We start from the raw sequence: 24,149 nt of genomic DNA on the forward strand, positions 1-24,149 counted from the left end.
ATAATGCATTAGGTAAGTGTAAAAAAATATGTATATCATACTTCGGTTTTATTAAATTCAACATATAATGAAAAAAAAATCGATACGATTTCACTATTATTTTATACTCCATAAAAGTGATGTAACAGAGAAAATCTTGTTGTACCTCTGAATTAAGCATCCCAGAATTAGTATAATCCATCCACTTTGAAACCAGATGACGGAAAAAGTTGCAGTTTTTTGACCAGTGTTATGAGTATACAGTGTAGAAACAAAACAAAGATCTTCCTGGAAAAGTGTAGGGCGACGAGAATTCGATGGTTGCTAACAGAAGGATTACAGTAAGAAATACGAGACAACATAATTTGATAACAAACAACATATTTAATCCTTTTACTTCAAAAGACACATATAAAATTTGTTTTAGAGCTATTCATGAGCTTTAACACAGACAACGATGATTACATGGCAGATTTAATGTCACTACAAATATTGACACATAGACGCTAATTTTTAGCACATAACAATTGGCACAGAAGATGGACATGAAAAAACTATATAACGATATAATGTTTGCACACAATAAAAGTTGCTTAAAAAGTAGTACTCACGCATTCATCACCAAGAATTTAATTTGTATCCGTCTTAACAACCTCTTTCTTCAGTACATAAAAAAAGTATCATACTTCATGAAAATGGCTGCAAATAGTGTTTTATTTGTGCAAATTAAAGAAACATGGCAGCAATTAGTCTTCTTATTGAATGATACGGTCATCTGAAGAACTATGATTATTAATGCTTGCCTTTAGATTATCCTGGAATATGATGATTTCGAACTCTTTTTTTTTTTTTTTTTTTTTTGTGTGCCACTCGGTTAAATACGTGAGAATTCAATACCAAATGTGATATTATCCAAGAAATTTATTTTTTGGAAATATTTTGACTTTATCCTTCATTAGTCTTTTGCATCCAGTACATTCCCGTCATATGTAGGATGATCAGGCGATTGACTTCACATTACTTACAGTAGGTCAGTCCGTAACATTGCATGGTGTATTAGCTGGCCGTATATGTCTATCTATTTTGAGGGTTATTCGTTGTATATTTTTACATACACTGTAACTTCATTCACAAAGAAGATACTAACGATATATATAGAACTGTGGAAGAAGTCATCTGCCCTTCACCACTCGTGTTGAAGACAAATGTTCAGAAAAACTGAAATCGACACAAAAACTACGTCTTGTACTCTGTTACAATACGATACAAATTTCTGATGGTCCTTGTTAATGGTGTGAACTGTTAATAAAAAACTAATTCTACAGTAATATAACGGATGACTTCCTGTCCTGAGGAAGAGTAATGTGTTTCAGTTATGTGATAGCTGCAGTATAAATGAGGCTGTTTGTGATTACTAGTCATGTACAAGTTCCCTTCTTGGAAAATCATCATGACCCAATCAGTAGACTGTGTCTACAGGGGGGAAGATCACGCAGTTTATCAAGGTACAGTTGTGGACCAGGCATGTTGCTATCCGATGCTCAAGCAAGCATTAAAAGTTAGTTTCTCCACAAGAGCATTAGCTCCGAAGCTCCAGAGCTGGAGAATGTATCTGTGCTATTGACTGCTTGGCCACAGCAGAGTGAGATAAAATTCAACCAATATATCTTTTATAAGATAATATAGCGGACGACTCCTGTGTGAAAGGAAAAGTGAACACTAATTACATATGAAGACATGGCACTTTCTAGTGATTCCAGAATAACACTGCCACTGAATGAATTAAAGGAGATAATCACATGTGATGTATTTCACCTTTCGTATAGCCAGTGTCTCACGCAATCGAAGAATATTCAGTTAGAGTTGGTAACGATCTGCAGAACCACCACACTTTTTGCCTTCTGCATAATTATTATCGTCTGAAATTCCGAAGAGTTACTACTTGATGTTCGAAAGTTTAGCGATTCCGAATAGTTATGTTTTCTAGTTCTATCGAGATTTTTTGTTGCAAGTTTTACGGTTTATAGAAAAATGGTTTCCGGATCAATGGGTTTCAGAAGAGAATCGCCATTATTAGACTTACGAGTGCTCTCTTCGGGCCGTAACTTTAAGCAAGGCGTTTTGGGTTCGATACTAGTCCCTGGAATTTTTTTGGAGTGGCAACGTTTGCTGACTGAGCTTGAAGTTACATTCCGAATCAAAAAATTGCAACTCAACAATTTGGAACAAAGCAGTGCTCTTGATAAAAATTTGTCGATATAGAATGCTACTTTCTTGTGATCTGGCAAACGAATATTTTCAGGTGATGAATGTGTGGCTAAAATCCCTTGTCGATCAGAACTGAGTCGTTTCAGCAGAAATGACTCTACTATGCATAAAGCACAGTGACTGGGTGTGAGAACAAAAATCAATGTCTTCAAAGCGTCAGTCGAAGTGATGACGTTGTAAACTACCGTCATCGGCTGTAAGTGACTAACCGATCAACAGTAGCAAAGATATGCCCACAGAACACTTTTCTTTTACCAAATGGAGCAGCGGAGGATAATGATGATGAAGCTGTGGCATGGAAGAGCAGGAGGCGACGGCACGCTGGGGTCTGGAGCAGACGGGCTCCCCTGTCATGGACTCTGCAGTGTGGCAGCCTCTACTCGGCGGCTGTTCTAGTTGAGTGGGATGGACTCTGCCTTCTCGGTGCCTGCACCGCCTGCAGCGCCATCCTCGACGCCGCGGCGGTTGCGGGAAGCTGTGGGCGCGGCGGGCTTCGCGTCAAAGAGCGTCAGATAGAGCAGCGAGGCGACTGCAGATCCCAGCAGCGGGCCCACCCAGTACACCTGCAAGCACAGCACAGTCAGTATCTAGTAGCAAGGGTAGCGCCGTGGCTGTAAAAAAATGTCCGGAGCCACACTGTCAGCACATGCGAGACGACACAAGCAGTATACGTAAGCCATTTCCTACCAGCCACGAATCCAAAGGGGTTGAAAAGGAGGTTGGGAGGGCATTACGGGGGGTCATGAACTAAAAGAGCACATTCCCAGACTGATCATTCCTGCTATCAACAACATACCTGATTCATATATGAAGACAGTAACTGTTCTCGAAAGAACAGATTACTGTTATTGACCGTGCAGCTTTTCCCTGGAATAAATGATGACTAGCTGAAACCCTCAGCTGCCGACAGGTGTTGTTGATATACCTCGATGTGGACAGTTGAAAATGTGTGCCCCGACCGAGACTCGAACCCGGGATCTCCTGCTTACGTGGCAGACGCTGTATCCATCTGAGCCACCGAGGACACAGATGAATAGCGCGACTGCAGGGACTTATCCCTTGCACGCTTCCCGTGAGACTCACATTCCCAACTGTTCACAATTCTACATATGTAATGTACCTTATAAACATTTGCCCATTCACTCATTACTCGGGCACACATTTTCAGCTGTCCACATCGAGGTATATCAACAACACCTGTCGACAGCTGAGGGTTTCAGTTAGTCATCATTTATTCCGGGGAAAAGCTGCACGGTCAACAACAGTAATCTGTTCTTTCGAGAACAGTTGCTGTCTTCATATATATATAGTTAAAGGCTACCCAACCATTGACCTTCATCTGTGCGAATGCGCACAGGTTGCCCAAACTCTTACGGGAATCGCCAAAGCGTGCGCAAGTAATGAGTGAATGGGCAAATGTCTATAAGGTACATTACATACGTAGAATTGTGGACAGTTGGGAATGTGAGTCTCACGGGAAGCGTGCAAGGGATAAGTCCCTGCAGTCGCGCTATTCATCTGTGTCCTCGGTGGCTCAGATGGATAGAGCGTCTGCCATGTAAGCAGGAGATCCCGGCACATTTTCTGCTGTCGACATCGATGTATATCAACAACACCTTTCGGCAGCTGAGGGTTTCAGTTAGTCATCATTTATACCTGATACAGTTCGTAAAATAGCAGGTCTGGTTGACCCAAGAAACCACAGTAAATTGAGTGTGGGAAAACAGAAAGAAAACACCCTTCACGTAAAAAAAAAAGGAAAACGTACTGGCTTCGTGAATGCTCACATACACAGCCGTAGTCTTCAGACCTGGGTTCACAGTCGTGGTGCTGATTGAAATACTAATACCAGTGTGCGCACGCTTTGTAAGCTACCATTTTTTCGCGTACATACTTCCACGTGAATTTCATTTACAAGCAGTGTGTTTTTTGTACCTCATGAAATGCAAATTATTTCTTGAAGCACACAAACGGAATATAATTTAAGGAAAATATTTTAAATTATTTAAAGAAAAATTCGGAGCAGGTATTAAAATCCATAGATGCTGAGGGAGTTAGATTAGGAAATGAGACACTGAAAGTAGTAAAGGAGTTATGCTATTTGGGGAGCAAAATAACTGATGATGGTCGAAGTACAGAGTATATAAAATGTAGACTGGCAATGGCAAGGAAAGCGTTTCTGAAGAAGAGAAATTTGTTCGAGTATAGATTTAAGCGTCAGGAAGCCGTTTCTGAAAGTATTTGTGTGGAGTGTAGCCATGTATGGAAGTGAAATATGGGCGATAAATAGTTTGGACAAGAAGAGAATAGAAGCTTTCGAAATGGGGTGCTACAGAAGAATGCTGAAGATTAGATGGGCAGATCACGTAACTAATGAGGAAGTATTGAATAGGATTGGGGAGAAGAGAAGTTTGTGGCACAACTTGACTAGAAGAAGGGATCGGTTGGTAGGACATGTTCTGAGGCATCAAGGGATCACCAGTTTAGTATTGGAGGGCAGCTTGAGGGTAAAAATCATAGAGGGAGACCAAGACATGAATACACTAAGCAGATTCAGAAGGATGTAGGTTGCAGTAGGTACTGGGAGATGAAGAAGCTTGCACAGGATAGAGTAGCATGGAGAGCTGCATCAAACCAGTCTCAGGACTGAAGACCACAACATCAACAACAAAATTTTAAATTATATGGGTAAAGACGAAGTAGTAGTTAAAATGGGTTTTACATCGCTTCTCATGCTGCAAATGATGAAGAGAGTGAGAGAAACGGCATGTGAGAAAGTATTACCATTTGTTGTGTGATTAATGACGACTCGATAAAGGGAACTTGAACTGTTGGCGAGAGTGACATCTGTGAGCGAGTGAGGTAACGTAAATAGTCCCAGAGAGATTTTTTTAACGAGCAGCATAGATGTAATTATTAAAAGGATAATTATACCTTGATATTGCAATGTATTACTTACGAACGTACTTGCTACTTTGATGAAAAAGGAAATGTGCTCTCTCCTTCAGAAATAATATTGAAAACTCATGTGTGAGATTATGGACATGGAAAAGAGTTCTGTTGTGAGATTTTAAGGGGCAAAGTGATTTGAGTGCTAAATAATTTTCGAGAGAATTTGAATAATAAATGTATGCCATTTAACTGAAACGTTATAAAACAATGCAACTAGAATTTTCTTTCCTTTCATTAATCAGATTACAGGCTGTTTCTGTTTTGTAAATTTGTTGCTGGCATACGTAAGCTATTGTGAATCTGACCCTTTTGTACACGCGTGGGATCGATTGCATCTTTATTTTCAGAAAGAAGCGCAGCACGACAGATATTCACCGAGTAGATAAATTGATATTTTTCCGGTGTGATTACAACACCGAGAGAGCTTGCTAGCTGGAAGATTTCGATGAGACGTGACCGCTTACTCTTTCGTGTATATGTCGCAGCCCGTAGTAGATAACGTGGAAAGTGGAACAATATATTTTCAAAGAATTGGGATATGTATTCTTGTCTGCTACCTATGGATTGCAGCATATCACACTACAAAACCGTCACTGAATTTCTGAAAACTAATTATCGTCTACACAGTGGAATCCTGATCTTAACTTTCTCTCATATTATGATACTACAGCAAACATTCTTTATTTAGTTTGGATACGATGTTTGGTTCCTGGCGAGCAAATTTAAATATACAATACTTAAAATACTTCGTTTCGCCTCAAGGTCGAAGTCCACGCACGTGGTCATTTTGTGCACTACAAACTTCGATTTTATATCATGTAATTTATGTCGGTATCAAAGTAAGCGTTTGATACTGTTATGATTATTAACTGCGTGACATGTTCTTGTCAAATTTTCGAGAGAATGCATTTCAAATGCTACTTTTTTCTGAACCGCAAATGCTTAGTTTTTGACTTCGACCTACTGTGTACCATACGAAACAACTGGTTCACTGGTTAGTCTTTCCTTCTCCTCCCAGAATCTCTTCAAGCTTTCACCAAGATTCTTCGTTTTCTCTGTCCAGGTGATCGTGGTCCTTGTACTTTGCTTCTCCTGGAACTCCCTTAATTTTTCAGCCTTAATTCTAGATACCTCTACATCTCAAATCTCTTTGTCTGTTTCTGATTTATCCCAACCTCCTCCATGTCCTTCCTTATTCCTTCAATGCATTTTGTGGTCGCCGCTAGTTTGGCGGCGTAACGAATCGTTATGTGTTCGTTCAGAATAGGTGCCTGTAAAACTTCAGCCTTCTATTGCGTGTAGTGTCTGGGATGCTCTGTAGCTGTTTATGCATGTCTTCATTTTTGTCCTTTTTTTCCATATACATCTTTTTATTCAATCCGAGGATCTTTCTTAAATTTTTTGTCACTTACCTCCGGTTCTTTATCACTCAGTCTGAACAATGAAGTGCTTCTAGCTTAACAATTCGTTGTAGCGACTACTATTTACCTTGTAAGAGATCGTTCTTTTGTTACATCTATTCTGTATTAACCTATCCTTCTCACTCGTTCTTTATTTGCTTCTTTAACGAGCCCATTCGGTTGGATCCATTAACCAAGACACTTGATTTTATCTGTTCTATTGGTTTCTGCAAACCTCTTCATCATGCATCGTAAATGTATTACATTTTTTTTGTCGCCTCATATAGTTTTTCGAACATTATCAGAGCTTCATCTTTGCCATTGGATAACAATCGCAGATCATCAGCACACGCTAGGGGCTCCACCTTGCAACCCTGACCTAAGACGATTCTTTCTATTATTTCTTCTGGCAATGCTTCTGTCCATGTCCTCGTTATTTTTTCCATGAGGATTTTAAAGAAAGTGGATGTCTCTGCCTGTCTCCAGTTTTAATCTGAACGGTCTCTGAAATTTCCCTATTAATTTTTTCTTTGTAGTTGCTTCCTATTACTCTTAAATTGTTATTGGTATATTAAAATAGATTAAAAATATTTTGTTTCTATAACTAAAATCGTAGACATATGTGGCACGTTGAAATTGCTCATGACCAAAAGTGACATTTGCGGGAGGGAGGAAGACAGCAGCAAAATATGATCTCCCTAGACCCCAACTCTAGATCAGCGCCTGTTGATGTCATAGGAGAATGATGACTTACCCAATGTTGCGTCCATTCCCCTCTCCATACGGCTGGTCCTAGTGTTCTAGCTGGGTTCATACTGGCACCTGTGTACGGACCCTGCAACAATAGAAAAATGAACGATGGATAAAGCGATATATTCTCGCTAATATTATGTCAACATATATTCCTTGTATACTTATATGGGTGTCCGAAAGAACAGACACCATTGATAACATGCTGCAGTCTAGAACGAAATTAGAATTATGTTAATACCTTCAGCTGCTGACGGGCGTTGATGTATATCAACGGGGACAGGTGAAAATGTGTGCACCGACTGGGACTCGAGCCCGGGATCTCCTGCATAAATGGCAGACGCTCTATCCATCTGAGCCACCGAGGGCACAAAGGACAATGAGACTGCATGGACTATCTCGCGCACGCCTCCCGCGAGTCTCACATTCTCACCTTATACGTCCACACACTACATTCGTAGTGTCCCAACCCAACATACTCATTACTTGTGGAAGACATTCTTACCAAGTCCCGTAAGAGTTCTTCTTCTGTGCGGATGCACACATATTCCCCGAACTCCGATTTCAGTCAGATTACATCATGGTCGGGCAGAGATTACGAAATCAGATACTGGATTGTAAGGTGAGCAGGAGATATAAACTCAGATCATAATTTAGTAATGACAAGAGCTGTCTGAAGTTTCAGAGAGTAATCAGGAAGAATCGGTGAGCAAAGAAGTGGGCTACGGAAGTACCAAGACTGAAGAGATACACTTGAAGTTATCTGAGGCTACGGATATTCCGACAGTGAATAATTCTGTAAGCAGTTCAGTTGAAGAGGAATGGAAATCTTTAAAATGGGCAATGACAGTAGTTGGAAAGAAAAACATAGGTACAAGGAAGGTAACAGCGAAGAAACCATGGGTAACAGAAGAAATACTTCAGCTGATCGACGGAAGACGGAACTGTAAAAATATTCATGGAAATTCAAGAATACAGAAATATGTGATTTTGGAATGGAATAAATAGGATGTGCAGGGACGCTAAGACGAAAGGGATGCATGAGAAATGTGAAATAATAGAAAAAGAAATAACTGTCGGAAGGACTGATTCAGCACACAGAAAAGTCAAAACAGTTTAGGGCGAAGTTAAAAGCATTAACATTGCGATGGAAATGCCATTGGTAACTGTGGAGCAGAGAGTGGATAGGTGATAAGAGCAAACGTCCTGTGTGAGGGGAAGACCTTGTATAGTGACGTGATAGAAGAAGCAGCGGTCTACAGGGAAGAACTAAAAATCCAGTATTAGAGTTAGAAATAAAAAGATCAAATAACACAGAAGCGGCAGATAATGTTCCATTAGAATTTCTAAAATCATTGAAGGAAATGACAACAAAACGATTCTTCACGTTGGTGTGTTGGATTTTATGAGACTGGCGATATACCATCTAACATTCGGAAAAACATCATCCACAAAATTCCGAAGATAGCAAGAGTCGACAAGTGTGAGAATTATTGCACCATTAGCTTAACAGGTAAGGCATTAAAGTTGCTGGTAAGAATAATATACAGAAGAAGGAAAAAAAAATTGAGGTTCTGTTAGACGACGATCAGTCTGTCTGTAGGAAAAGTAGAGGCACCAGAGAGGCAGTTGAGAATGGAAGTAAGACTGAAGGTATATCGAGGCACGTTCACAGGGTGTGTTGACCTGGAAAAAGCTTTCGACAATACAGGGTTATTCTAAATGACGGACCCATTTTCAAAAATTCGTTTGTATTCAAGTACAAATCGAAAATGAACAAGCTTTATACCAATGAAAAGAGGAAGTTTCAAAGTTTTTTTTTTTTTCATAATGTTTGAAGGAAGCTCTTTACGTCCCGCCCCTCCCAACCAATCTGAAAGATCTGCGGAACCGGATCATCGTGTCGTGCATTCAGTAACAGCGGATAGGCTTCGTGGGACGAGTTTGGCTACTGCGTCGATGTTTGCCGTGCAGCCAACGGTGGCCACATTGAACATTTATCACATTTCTAATTATTAAATAATTATTAAAAACTAACAAATTACAAATTATTACAAATTACTAAATTCATATAAAACATTATGAAAAAGCTTTGAGACTTCCTCTTTTCATTGGTATAAAGCTTGTTTATTTTGGATTTGTATTTGAAAAAATACGAAATTTTGAAAATGGGTCCATCATATAGAATAACCCTCTACTAAATGGTGAAAGATGTTAGAAATTCTGAGAAAAATAGGGTCAGCTATAGGGAAAGGCGGGTAATATACAATAATCGTACGTACAAGAACCAAGGGGGAACAATGAGAGTGGAAGACTTTGAACGAAGACGTCTGATTACAGAGGTTGTAATACAAGTATGTAGTCTCTCGTTTCCACTGTTGAATCTGTATATGGAAGAAGCAATTAAAGAAGTAAAAGAAGGTTCAAGAGTGAAATTAAAATTGAAGATGAAAGGAAATTAATGATTCGCTGATGACATTGCTGCCCTCAGTGAAACCGAGGAAGAATTACAGGATCTTTTTAATGGAATGAACAGTCTACTGAGAAAGAATATGAACTGAAAGTAAATAGAAGAAAGTAATGAGAAGTAGCAGTAATGAGAATTCCGAGGAGCTTAATATCAGAATTGGTGCTCAAGAAGGATATCAATTTAAGGAATTCTGCTACCTAGGCAGCAAAATAACCCATGATGGACGGACCAAGGAGGACATAAAAATCGGACTAGCGCTGGTATAAAGGACATTAATGGTGAACAGAAGTCTACTTGTATCAGACATAGGCCATCATTTGAGAAAGAAATTCCTGAGAATGTACGTTTGAAGCACAGTATTGTAGTGAGGCACGGATTGTGAGTAAATCGCCGGCTGCAGTGGCCGAGCTGTTCTAGGCGCTTCAGTCCGGAACCGAGCTGCTACGGTCGCAGATTCGAATCCTGCCTCTGGCATGGATGTGTGTGATGTCCTTAGGTTAGTTAGGTTTAAGTAGTTCTAAGTTCTAGGGGACTGATGACCTCAGAAGTTAACCCCCATAGTGCTTAGAGCCAATTGAATAATTTTTTGTGAGTAAATCGGAGTAGAAGAGAATCGAAACGTTTGAGAGTTGGTGCTAGAGACGAATAGTGAAAATTAGGTGGACTGATAAAGTAAGGATAGAGGAGGATCTATGCAGAATCGGCGAGGAAAGGAATATATGAAAACACTGAAAAGAAGATGACACGGCATCTGTTAAGATATCATGATGCTACAGGAAGCAGTAGGGGGTAAAATTGTACAGGAAGACAGAGACTGGGATACAACCAGCAAATAATTGAAGACGTACCCTCCAATACCACACTGGCCATTCTTCAACGTCTCTAAATGTGTGCTATCAACCGAGTTCTCCTTCTACTCAAGTTGTGCCACATAGAACTGTTCTCCCCGACACGTTTCAGTAGCTCCTCATTGGTAATCCTATTTACTGACCTAATCATGAGCATTCTTCTGTAACATCTCAGCTGGTAACATCTATCAAAAGCATAAAACGTGTCTCAAAATTAGGATGCCTTTTATCTTATGCAGTAAATATCAAGCTATTATGGTTATCTGTTTCTATAAAGATGCGCACAAGGTATTGTGATTACGACGAGCTGGGAAGACAGAATACACGAGAAGCAGTAGAGATAGCTTTTGAGTAGGTACTGCCTCCGACAAACAAGAAACCGAATAGACAATGGTCCACTGCAAGCAAACACACTGGAATCAGAGAACTCTTATTGTGGGAGACAGATAGTCATGGAATCGTTGTTCTTAGGACGTAGGAATGTGAGATAACATTTAACACTCGCTAAGGATATGTTAGCTTTCTCTAAATAGAGACACGCTGCTTTGAGAGGGCAGATGCGTCTGATCTTGTAATTCAGTTCCTCGGTTGTCTAACAGAAATAACGATATGTAAACATTAAGATTTAGAGCGGATGCGAACTAAGTTGCCTAAGCCTGTAATCTTATTAGTCAGAGAGACGCGTCAGATTTGCGAGTAGGTATAACAGGAAAGGGACTTGTATATAGATCAGATGTCAAGAAGAGTTCTGATAGCATCTATTGTTACATTAGGTATAGCGCGGTGGAAAAATGGGTTGGAGCCTTTCTGTTCACGACTGAGATCTTTGACAGCTACTGCTTGGTACAGCCGAGTGTTTAGTTTGTACACATGAGGATTTACAAAAGTGAAATACACTGATTAAAAGACCATATTAAACACGCCACCTCTGGAAGAGGTACAATACTGCGGAACATAAAACAAAGTACACAGTAGTCTTTCCGGTGTCCAGCCTATTTGATGAACACGTTTTGAGCGGAATATTTTAATAACTGACATAGTCGGCTGTGTCAGAGGATTCGACCGATTCTTGAAGGCTTGAGCGTTGTCTCAACTCCTCTCGGGGACTGTGAGATGAACTCTGGAATAAATAGCTGCGTGACAACAAAAGTACCTCACAGTCATTTATAATCATATCGTCATAAATGTGGCATTGTCTACTCGTTTGGACAACGGCAGAAATATTATACTGGGTCAGCCACGCCGAGGGAACCTCCTAAACCAAATAACTCGTTATCGGTATGCGAGAATAATAGTGTGCGATAGGATACGTTTGGTGTGAACAGTAAACTGCTCAATGACTTTCCTAGCTTTGGCGTCAACGTCAGACTGAAAGTGCGCTTCCTACGGTACTCTGGTGCAGGCTTCAGATAAGTTCGTCACATTTTGGGTAAAAAAGGAATCAAGTCCAATATCTGATGAGCAGCACACATAACTAATCTTCTTGGAAGCGTGGATGACAATACAGAGCCTAGTGCAGTTGGAGTGTATTACAGTGTAGATCGGACGGACACAAAGGTGTGTCTCACTACACCACACTGTGACTCAAAGATGAAGATCCAACTCTAAAGACATAGTCGTCGACGAGGCGTTCTACCCTAATTTTCCATTTTTTGTTACAAAAAAAATACATACCTCCCCTGGCTATATTCAGTTCAAGAGGAAAGCATACCTTTTTGCATCCGATTGCGAAAAGTGGCCAATTATCTCTTCACGGGTAATTTTGATTCAGAATAATTAAAGATGCAGCTCAAATAGGAGTTCCACCAAATCTGAAAAAACGGGACTTAAAAATTGTACTTTGTTGCTGATATGCATGTATGGCATATAGTAAAATTTCATTAGTACTTTTTGCTACTATTAATTATTAATTTTACTTTAATTATTAATTTTAATTATTAATTGTTTAATAAATAAAGGAATAACTTCTATTTATACGCAGTGTTTCAATAGGAAAGTTATGTAGCTACGTAAAGAGGTTGTACAAATTAAGATCAAACAGAGTGCTCAGTTTGAAAGAGGAAAAGATAACTGATGCAATGAACAAAAGAAGACTACAGTCTTATGGACACACATACCGAATGGGCACTAACAGACTAAGCAAGCAGACCTTCGCCGAAATTGACAAAGATATGAAAAACACAGGAGTTAGAATGGTAGATAATAGAATACTTTTCGGAGAAACGACACAAAAGGCAGGATTTCAGGAAAGAAGTCCGCAGATGGAAGAAAATGGACACTGGATGAAAAGGAACGACACTATAGAAGGATGAAGGAAGCTTGGGAGCAACGAAAAATAAATCAAAGAAGCAAAACCAAGGTCACTTTGCGTACCCTCCAAAAGGGATAATCGAATAAATAAATAAAGAGGTTATGCTATAAACGGTTGTGAAGGGAAAGTGTCAGTAACATATGGCTCCTATTCTCAGCAGCTCTTAAGATAATACTATTTGAAACTGTTTAACAGGAAAGGCCGTACTTTCACTTTTCATGGGCTTAAAAAAATGGTTCAAATGGCTCTGAGCACTATGGGACTCAACTGCTGTAGTCATAAGTACCATAGAACTTAGAACTACTTAAGCCTAACTAACCTAAGGACAGCACACAACACCCAGCCATCACGAGGCAGAGAAATTCCCTGACCCCGCCGGGAATCGAACCCGGGAACCCGGGCGTGGGAAGCGAGAACGCTACCGCACGACCACGAGATGCGGGCCATGGGCTTAATTTGTGTGATGTTATCTTGTGGGGTTTCACAGGGATTAATTCTGTATGACTGCTATCATCTGGCGTGCGTTCGTAATTCAGTTGCAATCGGAAAAGAAAGAAATGCTGATTTTCGTTCCTACAGACATCATATTCGTCATACTCTGATGGAAATGGAAGTGACTGCGTATGAAGAAATAGTTCGATAGTTATCATACACTGTGGAGATGCCCACTACTCAATGGATGTTAAATTACTTTCGTCGCAGGTTCGAATCCTGCCTCGGGCATGGATGTGTGTGATGTCCTTAGGTTAGTTAGGTTTAAGTAGTTCTAAGTTCTAGGGGACTCATAACCACAGCAGTTGAGTCCCATAGTGCTCAGAGCCATTTGAGCCATTTTAAATTACTTTCATCCTATTCGCAACTGATATCCGTCAGTTTGAAGATGGAGCGAAATATGGGGAATAAAAATTGTTGAGGAAGATCAAAACTTCACAACACGTTGCAGGTTACGATAGCTATCCAGAGGTGAAGCGGCTTGTACAACATACAGTGGATAGGCAAAATAATGCGAACAGTTTAAGTAACGGGATGGTTGTGTTTGGCGCTCAACAGCGCAGGTAAGGCACGTGTCGCTCTGAACTGTTCGTGTTCAGTACGGACTAGGCATCAGTGTAGGTTGTTTACAAGTAGTGCACACTTCGTATTTGCATTCAGACGTCGAGGTCAACGTGCAATGAAAGACCTAAGAGTTCCAAAGACGGCAATTTGTGGGGGGTCGATTATCTGGAGCATCAGTAACCAACACAGCCAACTTATTGAATGTTTCAACAGTCATGACAGCCTACACAAAACATGGAAAGACATCATCTTATAAACATAATGGTGGACGCAAATCAAAACTAAATGACAGAGATCGTCGTTTGCTAACACGAATTGTGTCAAAACAACACAAAGCTACGGCGGCTAAAGTGATTGCAAAGCTCATTTGCCATCGCCTAGACCTCATATCTACCGACACTGCCCGCCGAGAGCTCCATAAAGCGAATACTCATGGACGAGCTGCTATACCGAGACCATTAGTGACGACAACCAACGCAAAGAAGCGTAATATATGGTGTCAGGAGAATAAATCCCGGACGGCTGATCATTGGAAACACGTCATATGGTCAGGTGAGTCAACATTTCATAATTTCCAACACCGGGCCATGTTTACGTCTGAAGAAAGCAAAAATAAGTCTACAAGCCTGTTTGCTTGATTCGAACAGTTAAGCATGGAGGTGGAAGTGTGGTGGAATGGGCAGATATATCATGGTATTCTGCTGGTCCCATCGTTACTCTCAAAGGCCGTGTTACAGCCTACGATTATATGAACATTTTAGGTGATCAGGTGTACCCCATGATTCAGATGTTTCCCAAGAATGATGCCATATGTCAGGACGATAATGCACCCATTCACACAGCAAGGACAATACAGTCGTGGTATGAGGAGCCCTGGCCAGCACAGTCCCCGGACTTGAACATTATGGAACCCTTGTGGGCGGTATTGGAGCTCAGACTCCGGAGCAGATATCCGCCTCCCTCGTTACGGCAGGAGTTAGAAGATGTTCTTATCGAAGAGTGGCATAACATTCCACTGGAGACTATACAATCATTACATGCCAGTATTCCAAAAATAACCGGAGTTATATTACGGGCAAATGGGGGTCGAGCCCTTTATTAATAAACCATTCCCAAGTAAAATGAGTACTATGGGACTTAACATATATGGTCATCAGTCCATTCCCAAGCAAGTACACGTGTTTTCATATTATTTTGCCTATCCCCTGTAGACTATCGTGAGGAACTGCATCAGACAAGCCTTTCGACTGAAGATCAAAACAGGAAACACAAGACTGAGCTTTACCTTAAAAGAAAAAAACTTATTTATGATATAAGGCGAAGATAAACATTTGTCATGGTTACAGTAAACAACTTTAAAAAATCAGATAATCACTTAAGTAGTAAAGGACAGTCATTTAAAATATAAACAAAAATACTAATCTCGATATTAATTCCATACAAACACTCAAACCATAATTACAGGCAAAAATGCGCTGCACAACACAATTAAAGGATCATTTTTTCGAAGCCTCGTAATTATTTCCCATTGTGACGTATATGTTTCTAAATTTGGCCAAAGGTGTCTACGACCTTCCTCTATAAAGAGGCAAAAGCGTGGCGCCCTGCGACCTCACCCTTGTGTTCGGCGAAGCTTCAAACTTTGTACCAATGTAACTGAAAAGTCGTTGTCATCATCTGATTAAAAAGTATTTTTATATTTCCTGTGTGTTTAACACAGAGCGAATTAGTCTCTAGAGCGACTATCACAGCATATTTGGAAAAAAAAGTTTCAGAAGGGAGTGAGGTTGCCAGCTTGAGCAAATGAATCTTGGTTCGTCTTTGTAACTCAGTAAAGTAAATGGCCAAATGTGACGGGAAGGATTGTCTCGTTTTATGTTGTGCCTTGTGTGATGCCCGGAAGTTGCGGGTAGATGTGATCTGTTACAGGCAGCTGTGTAGTGTAGCGAACATGGTAGCACGAGTTAACAGGCTCTGAAAGTGGAATGATAAACAGTGCAAAGCACAGGCTATCGTAGAAAACCGTATAATACGTAAGAATTTTACTTTCATTGCACGGGATGGACTTATATATAAGAAAGAAGATTATGGTAATACTGACATGAGAATAGGCAGTGAGCAAGTCGGTAGAAATGCCGGCCGGTGTGGCCGAGCGGTTCTAGGCGCTTCAGTCTGGAACCGCGTGACAGCTACGGTCGCAGGTTCGAATCCTGCATCGGCCATGGATGTTAGTTAGGTTTAAGTAGTTCTAAGTTCTAGGGGACTGATGACCTCAGATGGTTCAAATGGCTCTGAGCACTATGGGACTTAACTGCTGAGGTCATTAGTCCCCTAGAACTTAGAACTAGTTAAACCTAACTAACCTAAGGACATCACACACATCCATGCCCGAGGCAGGATTCGAACCTGCGACCGTAGCGGTCTCGCGGCTCCAGACTGCAGCGCCAGAACCGCGCGGCCACTTCGGCCGGCTGACCTCAGATGTTAAGTGCCATAGTGCTCAGAGCCATTTGAACCATTCGGTAGTAATGTGAAGGAAAATAAAACATGTCTCAACAAAATCATGGAATGAAGAGCTCTGGTCTAGATTGCCTTCCAAGATAAGAAGAATCTTCAGCTCAACAAGCACATCAGCTTCTGCACTAAGAAAAGATTTATAAGGACCTTTGTATGGAGCGTCTTGACGTATAGACGTGAAACGTTGACGTTCGCAAAGCAGGAGAAAGCTCTCTTTCAATTTTCGGAAATGTGGTTTTTGAGGAGAATAACAAGAACTATCTAGACCAACAAAAACAAGAATGAGATGGTTGTAGTGTAAGTAGGCTGTTTAGGTTTTTTTATTGGTAACGCCACCTCTGTATGAATATCACTGGCTGTGCTGTGTGCAGTCTGTGGCTGCTTTGCATTGTTGTAATACTCGCCATTGTAGTGTTAGGCAGCTGGCTGTGAACAGCGCGTAGCGTTGCGCAGTTGGAGGTGAGCCGCCAGCAGTGGTGGATGTGGGGAGAGAGATGGCGGAGTTTTGTAATTTGTCATGAACTGCTATATATATGATGATATCAAGGTAAATACATTCTTTGTTCTCTATTAATATCTTTCATTTGCTAACTATCCCTATCAGTAGTTAGTGCCTTCCATAGTTTGAATCTTTTATTTAGCTGGCAGTAGTGGCGCTCGCTGTAATGCATTGAGAAGATATAAGAAACAGATATGGCAAAAATGAGTATTGTACAATGAGCCATATTTATTTTTGAAGGAAATATGGTTAGAATACAGAAAAGAGGTACAGATAGGACTTTTTGGGAATAATGATGAACGAAGGGAGATCTCCAAGAACAAAAAAGGTTTTGTTCGCAAAATACTGCAGTACCAAAAGTTACACTGAAAACGAACCCTGTCCTTTCCATTGTGTTATCCCCCTATGTGTTTGTGTACCCTTGTGTATTTGTTTTCTTCCTGTCTCTGTGTAGTTTCATAGAATTTTTTTTTCTAATACTATTCACTATGATGATGAATACTGTTATCCTCAAATATAATTGGTATTAATAATATCTTATTTAACTTGTAAATATGCTTAGATATTATTTATTCTGTTTTGTTTTAATGCTCATGTGTGAAGTTGATGTTTCGAAAGTTATTCTGAACTTTTATGTGCCTACTTATCTCATAATTCCTGTAACACTGATGTATATGTTTATTTCTATTCTTTTGTAGAGCCACTATTACTACAAATGTTATCTGTATTGTTATGTTCTTGAATGATGTGTTTTGTACCTTTGTTATTGTGTTCTTACGTTATAAAATTGTACTTGTCACCAGTTCATCATATTATTAACTTGTAAGTTATATTTCACTGCACACGTTTCTGTTGGTCATAGTATATGGACAATATGTGAGAAGTAGGGACTGTTAGTGTTTGCACGTGTGTTAATAATTCAGCAAGGGACTGGATAACAGCATTGCTGGTTCTAAGGACAATTCCAAAAACTTTGTGAGTGCACAAGTGGTGGTTATGGACTTGCTATATTATCCGCAAGACTCTTCAATGGTGATTGTGCACCTGCACAGACACAACAGATGGCTGCTGGCCATCTGTACAAGGACTACAGTGGGTCTGCATCTTTGCTGACTCACCAGTACCATTATTTCTACATGGACTACAGTGGGTCTACATCTTTGATGACCCACCAGTACCATTATTTCTACAAGGACTACAGTGGGTCTGCACCTCTGGTGGCCCACCAATACCGTAATCTCTACCAGGACTGCAGTGGGTCTGCTCTGTGATGACCTACCAAACGATATTCTTCAAAACTTCGATTGACTCCGCTGTGGGTTTGCTCTGTTGTGGCCCATTACCTGTCAGCATGTCAAGAGTCAGTACTGTCTTTCCGTTGGAAGGACAACACTACTTCTTCAAGACTGCATGGAAATCCACTACTTCTGTGTGCAATTTCTTTTACTAATGAGACTTTGTGAAAAAAAAACTGTAATTACTATTATGATGAATGATCAGGACTATCTTTATGGACTGTGAGAAAATTTTAGCTTTTGACCAACATTGTATCAATAAGTGTGTGCATTTGATTTCTTTGTTATTGTAATTGTGAAAAAAAATTTTAACAAATATGTATTGGCCAGTGCCCAAAAAAAATTTGTAAATTTTTTTGTGGGTAGCATGGGGGCTATGTAAGTATGCTGTTTAGGTTTTTTTATTGGTAACGCCACCTCTGTATGAATATCACTGGCTGTGCTGTGTGCAGTCTGTGGCTGCTTTGCATTGTTGTAATACTCGCCATTGTAGTGTTAGGCAGCTGGCTGTGAACAGCGCGTAGCGTTGCGCAGTTGGAGGTGAGCCGCCAGCAGTGGTGGATGTGGGGAGAGAGATGGCGGAGTTTTGTAATTTGTCATGAACTGCTATATATATGATGATATCAAGGTAAATACATTCTTTGTTCTCTATTAATATCTTTCATTTGCTAACTATCCCTATCAGTAGTTAGTGCCTTCCATAGTTTGAATCTTTTATTTAGCTGGCAGTAGTGGCGCTCGCTGTATTGCAGTAGCTTGAGCAGCGAAGATTTTTGTGAGGTAAGTGATTTGTGAAAGGTATAGTTTAATGTTAGTCAGGGCCATTCTTTTGTAGGGAATTTTGAAAGTCAGATTGCGTTGCGCTAAAAATATTGTGTGTCAGGTTAAGCACAGTCGTGTACTATTATTGAAAGGGGACGTTTCAGTAGAAGAAATAGGAGAGAATAAATGACTACTAAAAGTTATAGGCCAACGCAAAGAAGCACTAAATTAGACATGATATCCTTTAACAAAACAATTTCGAAGGCGACATCGTAAGGAAGAAAACGAGGGGATGAGGTAATCTCGCTCAAAAAAAAAAAAATGGTTAGTCAGACGGGATGTTCTTCACACACAGAGAACTGCTGAAGACAGGAAGCTACGGCAGCAGAGAGAAGGCTTAGCGTTTTGAGAGAACAAGAAAGGAATATTACTAAAATCTATTCGTTATAATTGCACGTAATATATAGCTTTTACTATTGCTCTTGGGCTTCCTGAATACTACATTGACATTAAATATGTTTTTATTTTCATTAAACAAGTACCACTAGTGAAAGGATATTATCTTCCGCCACACCATTCGATACTTCCGACACCTATATCCTGACGCTTCTTTATAACAGTACGAAATTTCCCAGTACTTCCTGTCAATACTGATACTGTAGGGATGGAAACAGAAGTATTCGTAATCGCAGAAGCGTCCGATGCCGCGCTGTCAAATTCGTTAGGCAAAGTGGTCAGTAAGCCCCACGGTAGTACTTTTACTTACCGCTACCATGGAGACGGCGGCGACGAGGAAGCCGAACTTAAGGGGCGTGGAGTCGGTGTTGCGGGCGTTGCGCGCGTCCCAGACGCCGTGGCACAGGAAGATGAGTACCGCTGTCATGCCGGCCTCCACCAGCACAGACTGCAGCGCCGACAGCGACTTCGCCGGTACCGTCGTGCACTCACACACCGCCGAGGATGGCGTCACCGACTGCCGAAACGTAGCTCTTTAGGCACCGGGCAACGAAGGTACGTGCGATTAGTTGTACAAAAAGAAAGAGAAAAGACTGGCCAAGTGCGAGTAGTACTCGCGCACTGATGATTCCGTGCAAACTTAGTTGCGTATTTACGCAGTCCATCTACCCTGGGAATCGAGAATCTCAACGATTTTTGCCTGTTGTTGATATCGACGCTGGCAGCCTATTGGTCTCCGGGTGTCCTAATCCGTATCAGAATGTACACTCCTGGAAATGGAAAAAAGAACACATTGACACCGGTGTGTCAGACCCACCATACTTGCTCCGGACACTGCGAGAGGGCTGTACAAGCAATGATCACACGCACGGCACAGCGGACACACCAGGAACCGCGGTGTTGGCCGTCGAATGGCGCTAGCTGCGCAGCATTTGTGCACCGCCGCCGTCAGTGTCAGCCAGTTTGCCGTGGCATACGGAGCTCCATCGCAGTCTAACACTGGTAGCATGCCGCGACAGCGTGGACGTGAACCGTATGTGCAGTTGACGGACTTTGAGCGAGGGCGTATAGTGGGCATGCGGGAGGCCGGGTGGACGTACCGCCGAATTGCTCAACACGTGGGGCGTGAGGTCTCTACAGTACATCGATGTTGTCGCCAGTGGTCGGCGGAAGGTGCACGTGCCCGTCGACCTGGGACCGGACCGCAGCGACGCACGGATGCACGCCAAGACCGTAGGATCCTACGCAGTGCCGTAGGGGACCGCACCGCCACTTCCCAGCAAATTAGGGACACTGTTGCTCCTGGGGTATCGGCGAGGACCATTCGCAACCGTCTCCATGAAGCTGGGCTACGGTCCCGCACACCGTTAGGCCGTCTTCCGCTCACGCCCCAACATCGTGCAGCCCGCCTCCAGTGGTGTCGCGACAGGCGTGAATGGAGGGACGAATGGAGACGTGTCGTCTTCAGCGATGAGAGTCGCTTCTGCCTTGGTGCCAATGATGGTCGTATGCGTGTTTGGCGCCGTGCAGGTGAGCGCCACAATCAGGACTGCATACGACCGAGGCACACAGGGCCAACACCCGGCATCATGGTGTGGGGAGCGATCTCCTACACTGGCCGTACACCACTGGTGATCGTCGAGGGGACACTGAATAGTGCACGGTACATCCAAACCGTCATCGAACCCATCGTTCTACCATTCCTAGACCGGCAAGGGAACTTGCTGTTCCAACAGGACAATGCACGTCCGCATGTATCCCGTGCCACCCAACGTGCTCTAGAAGGTGTAAGTCAACTACCCTCGCCAGCAAGATCTCCGGATCTGTCCCCCATTGAGCATGTTTGGGACTGGATGAAGCGTCGTCTCACGCGGTCTGCACGTCCAGCACGAACGCTGGTCCAACTGAGGCGCCAGGTGGAAATGGCATGGCAAGCCGTTCCACAGGACTACATCCAGCATCTCTACGATCGTCTCCATGGGAGAATAGCAGCCTGCATTGCTGCGAAAGGTGGATATACACTGTACTAGTGCCGACATTGTGCATGCTCTGTTACCTGTGTTATGTGCCTGTGGTCCTGTCAGTGTGATCATGTGATGTATCTGACCCCAGGAATGTGTCAATAAAGTTTCCCCTTCCTGGGACAATGAATTCACGGTGTCCTTATTTCAATTTCCAGGAGTGTATATAGTAGCTTCTCAGAGTAGCCCGGACGTACAAAAAGAGTTTATGTATGTACAGAGACAAGATTTAATTGAACATTTTTTATTCACTTACTAAAACATGACTACTATTAATATTTTATATTTACACTACTGGCCATTCAAAATGCTACACCAAGAAGAAATGTAGATGATAAACGTGTATTCATTGGACAAATATATTATACTAGAACTGACTGGTGATTACATTTTCACGCAATTTGGGTGCATAGATCCTGAGAAATCAGTACCCAGAACAACCAGCTCTGGCCGTAATAACGGCCTTGATACGCCTGGGCATTGCGTCAAACAGAGCTTGGATGGAGTGTACAGGTACAGCTGCCCGTGCAGCTTCAACACGATAACACAGTTCATCAAGACGTGTTGTGACGAGCCAGATGCTCGGCCACCATTGAACAGACGTTTCCAGTTGGTGAGAGATCTGGAGAATGTGCTGGCCAGGGCAGCAGTCGAACATTTTCTGTATCCACGTCATCTTCGTGGTGTAGCAATTTTAATGGCCAGTAGTGTACATGCCGTAACGTTCGTCTATTACGCTTTTCACGGATGATGAATGCAATGTATGTTCGAACGCCAAATAGATTTTTTATGTCATATAATTAAAATTCACGAAGTTTCAGATTTTTTACTTTACTTGCTCCTTGCCGTATTTTATGATTCTAGGTCAAAGGGAAGTACCCTACAGGTTTTGATGAGTAAGTTTGCCGGTATCAGAATATGACACATAAATAACCGTATCTTTTGACTGCATTCACTTAGAAGCTTGAAATTTTTATACTACCAAGAAACCATAGACCCTAATATGTCACATAAATTTGAATTTAATACGTCTATCGGTGCCTGAGAAAACAGTCGGACAGAGAGACGGGCTACAAAGCGATCCTGTTAGGATTACGTCTTTACAGACTGAGGCACGGAACTCTAAAAAAGAAAAAGTTGCCCGTACGAATGAACGGTATGATAAAACACAGTGACGCAAAGAGAAAGTATTACACCAAAAGTACGATATTCACCAAACTTTGTGGAGATGTTAGTCGCAAAATGGGCGAGGAACGATTAAAATTATATACCATTCAGAACGGATGTCCGGTAAGAACATCAATCAGTATATGGTGCAATCCCCAGATACATGAATAAAGTTTCGTAATCGTTGTGTAATGCAAACAAAGAACCTTTGAATGTCATCTTGAGAAATTTATTGTCTCAGCGGAAATACATACTACGTCAGCTCTCAATACTGACTGGACGCTGTTATGAAGGAATACGCCTTCCCGTGACGTCCCAGATGTGATCTACGGGTCACAAGTCAGAGGACAGGGAACGCCAATCAAGGATCCGGACATTTCTCAAGCCGTGGTGTGAACTGGAAGGTGGAGTCTTGTGTTGTTCACCGGAGTAACTCAGTGACGAGTGTAGCATTTTTGCCGCGTATTGGTGAGAATTCATTCTCCCCTCAACAACCACCAAATGAATCCTCCAATATACAACGGAATCACAACTGTGCAACAGTATCCTGTTTGAGAAATGGTTCTGGCTACAGTCATTTTAAACCAAAGAGATATGCCACGTTCTCAGATTCGTCTAATTTTGGCTCTGAACTGTTGCTGTTAGGTGACAAGCAGCAAGTTAACCGTCTCACAAGGAGACGGCACGACCTTGGGGTCGGGGATTTGTCCGAAATTTTGTGTGGTGAAAGACGACCCCTAACACCTCACGTGGTTAAAATATTAGGACGCACTACCCGGAAAATCCCGGAAAAAACGATCCAAAGTTTCTTAGGTGCCGTATGAGTATAAAATGTTAGTCCATTTCGAGTCGCCGTTTGGCCTACATGGTTAGCGCTCGGACCCTTACGCAAGAGGTCTCGGGTTCGATTCCTCCTGCCCCACTTTTTTTTCTTCTGTTGCTTGCTAAATTGCAGCGCATTGTTACAGGAGAATCGTGAAATTAATTCCCGGGAAGATGGTATAAAAATTCATTCTATAATTCACCATCAATTATCGTCACCAATATTCCGAGACATGATTCAATATTCCTGGTTTGCCGCAAAATTATCAGAAACTCAAAACATTTTCGTAAATGTTAATGGGGCATGTTTTTGTACAGATTTATTGCAAACGCCCTGTGGTTGTAAAATATCCGTTTTTATATGTTGCGCAAGATGTCGCAAAAATTATTGCTTTGTTTGTTTTTACGATAATTACCACTGCGGTTTTTGTTTATAATTATTATATGTATAAAAATTGAATGTTTCCCAATCGACTTTGTTATTCTGATTAAAAACCTAATATTTTTTCCTCATATGCTTTACAATGAAAAATGGAAAACCCACCGCCATGAATTGTGTTGTTGGACATAAAGAAA

The 24,149-nt window shown here is 41.5% G+C and overlaps 1 protein-coding gene across 1 annotated transcript in view; it reads right to left on the minus strand.

Annotated features, from left to right (window-relative positions):
- Nucleotides 1-343: 343 nt before the first annotated feature.
- LOC126203900 (aquaporin AQPAn.G-like) overlaps nucleotides 344-24,149 on the minus strand; it is a 211,033-nt gene continuing 187,227 nt past the window's right edge. The window contains exons 5-7 of the mRNA XM_049938288.1: nucleotides 19,874-20,080; nucleotides 7,354-7,434; nucleotides 344-2,810 (exon numbers count right to left, since the gene is read on the minus strand). Of these exons, the coding sequence (XP_049794245.1) occupies nucleotides 2,640-2,810; nucleotides 7,354-7,434; nucleotides 19,874-20,080 (459 nt within the window). The 3' untranslated portion in view covers nucleotides 344-2,639. The remainder of the gene's footprint in view (nucleotides 2,811-7,353; nucleotides 7,435-19,873; nucleotides 20,081-24,149) is intronic.

The sequence above is a fragment of the Schistocerca nitens genome, chromosome 9 (genome assembly GCF_023898315.1).
Source record: "Schistocerca nitens isolate TAMUIC-IGC-003100 chromosome 9, iqSchNite1.1, whole genome shotgun sequence".
Taxonomy (NCBI): domain Eukaryota; kingdom Metazoa; phylum Arthropoda; class Insecta; order Orthoptera; family Acrididae; genus Schistocerca; species Schistocerca nitens.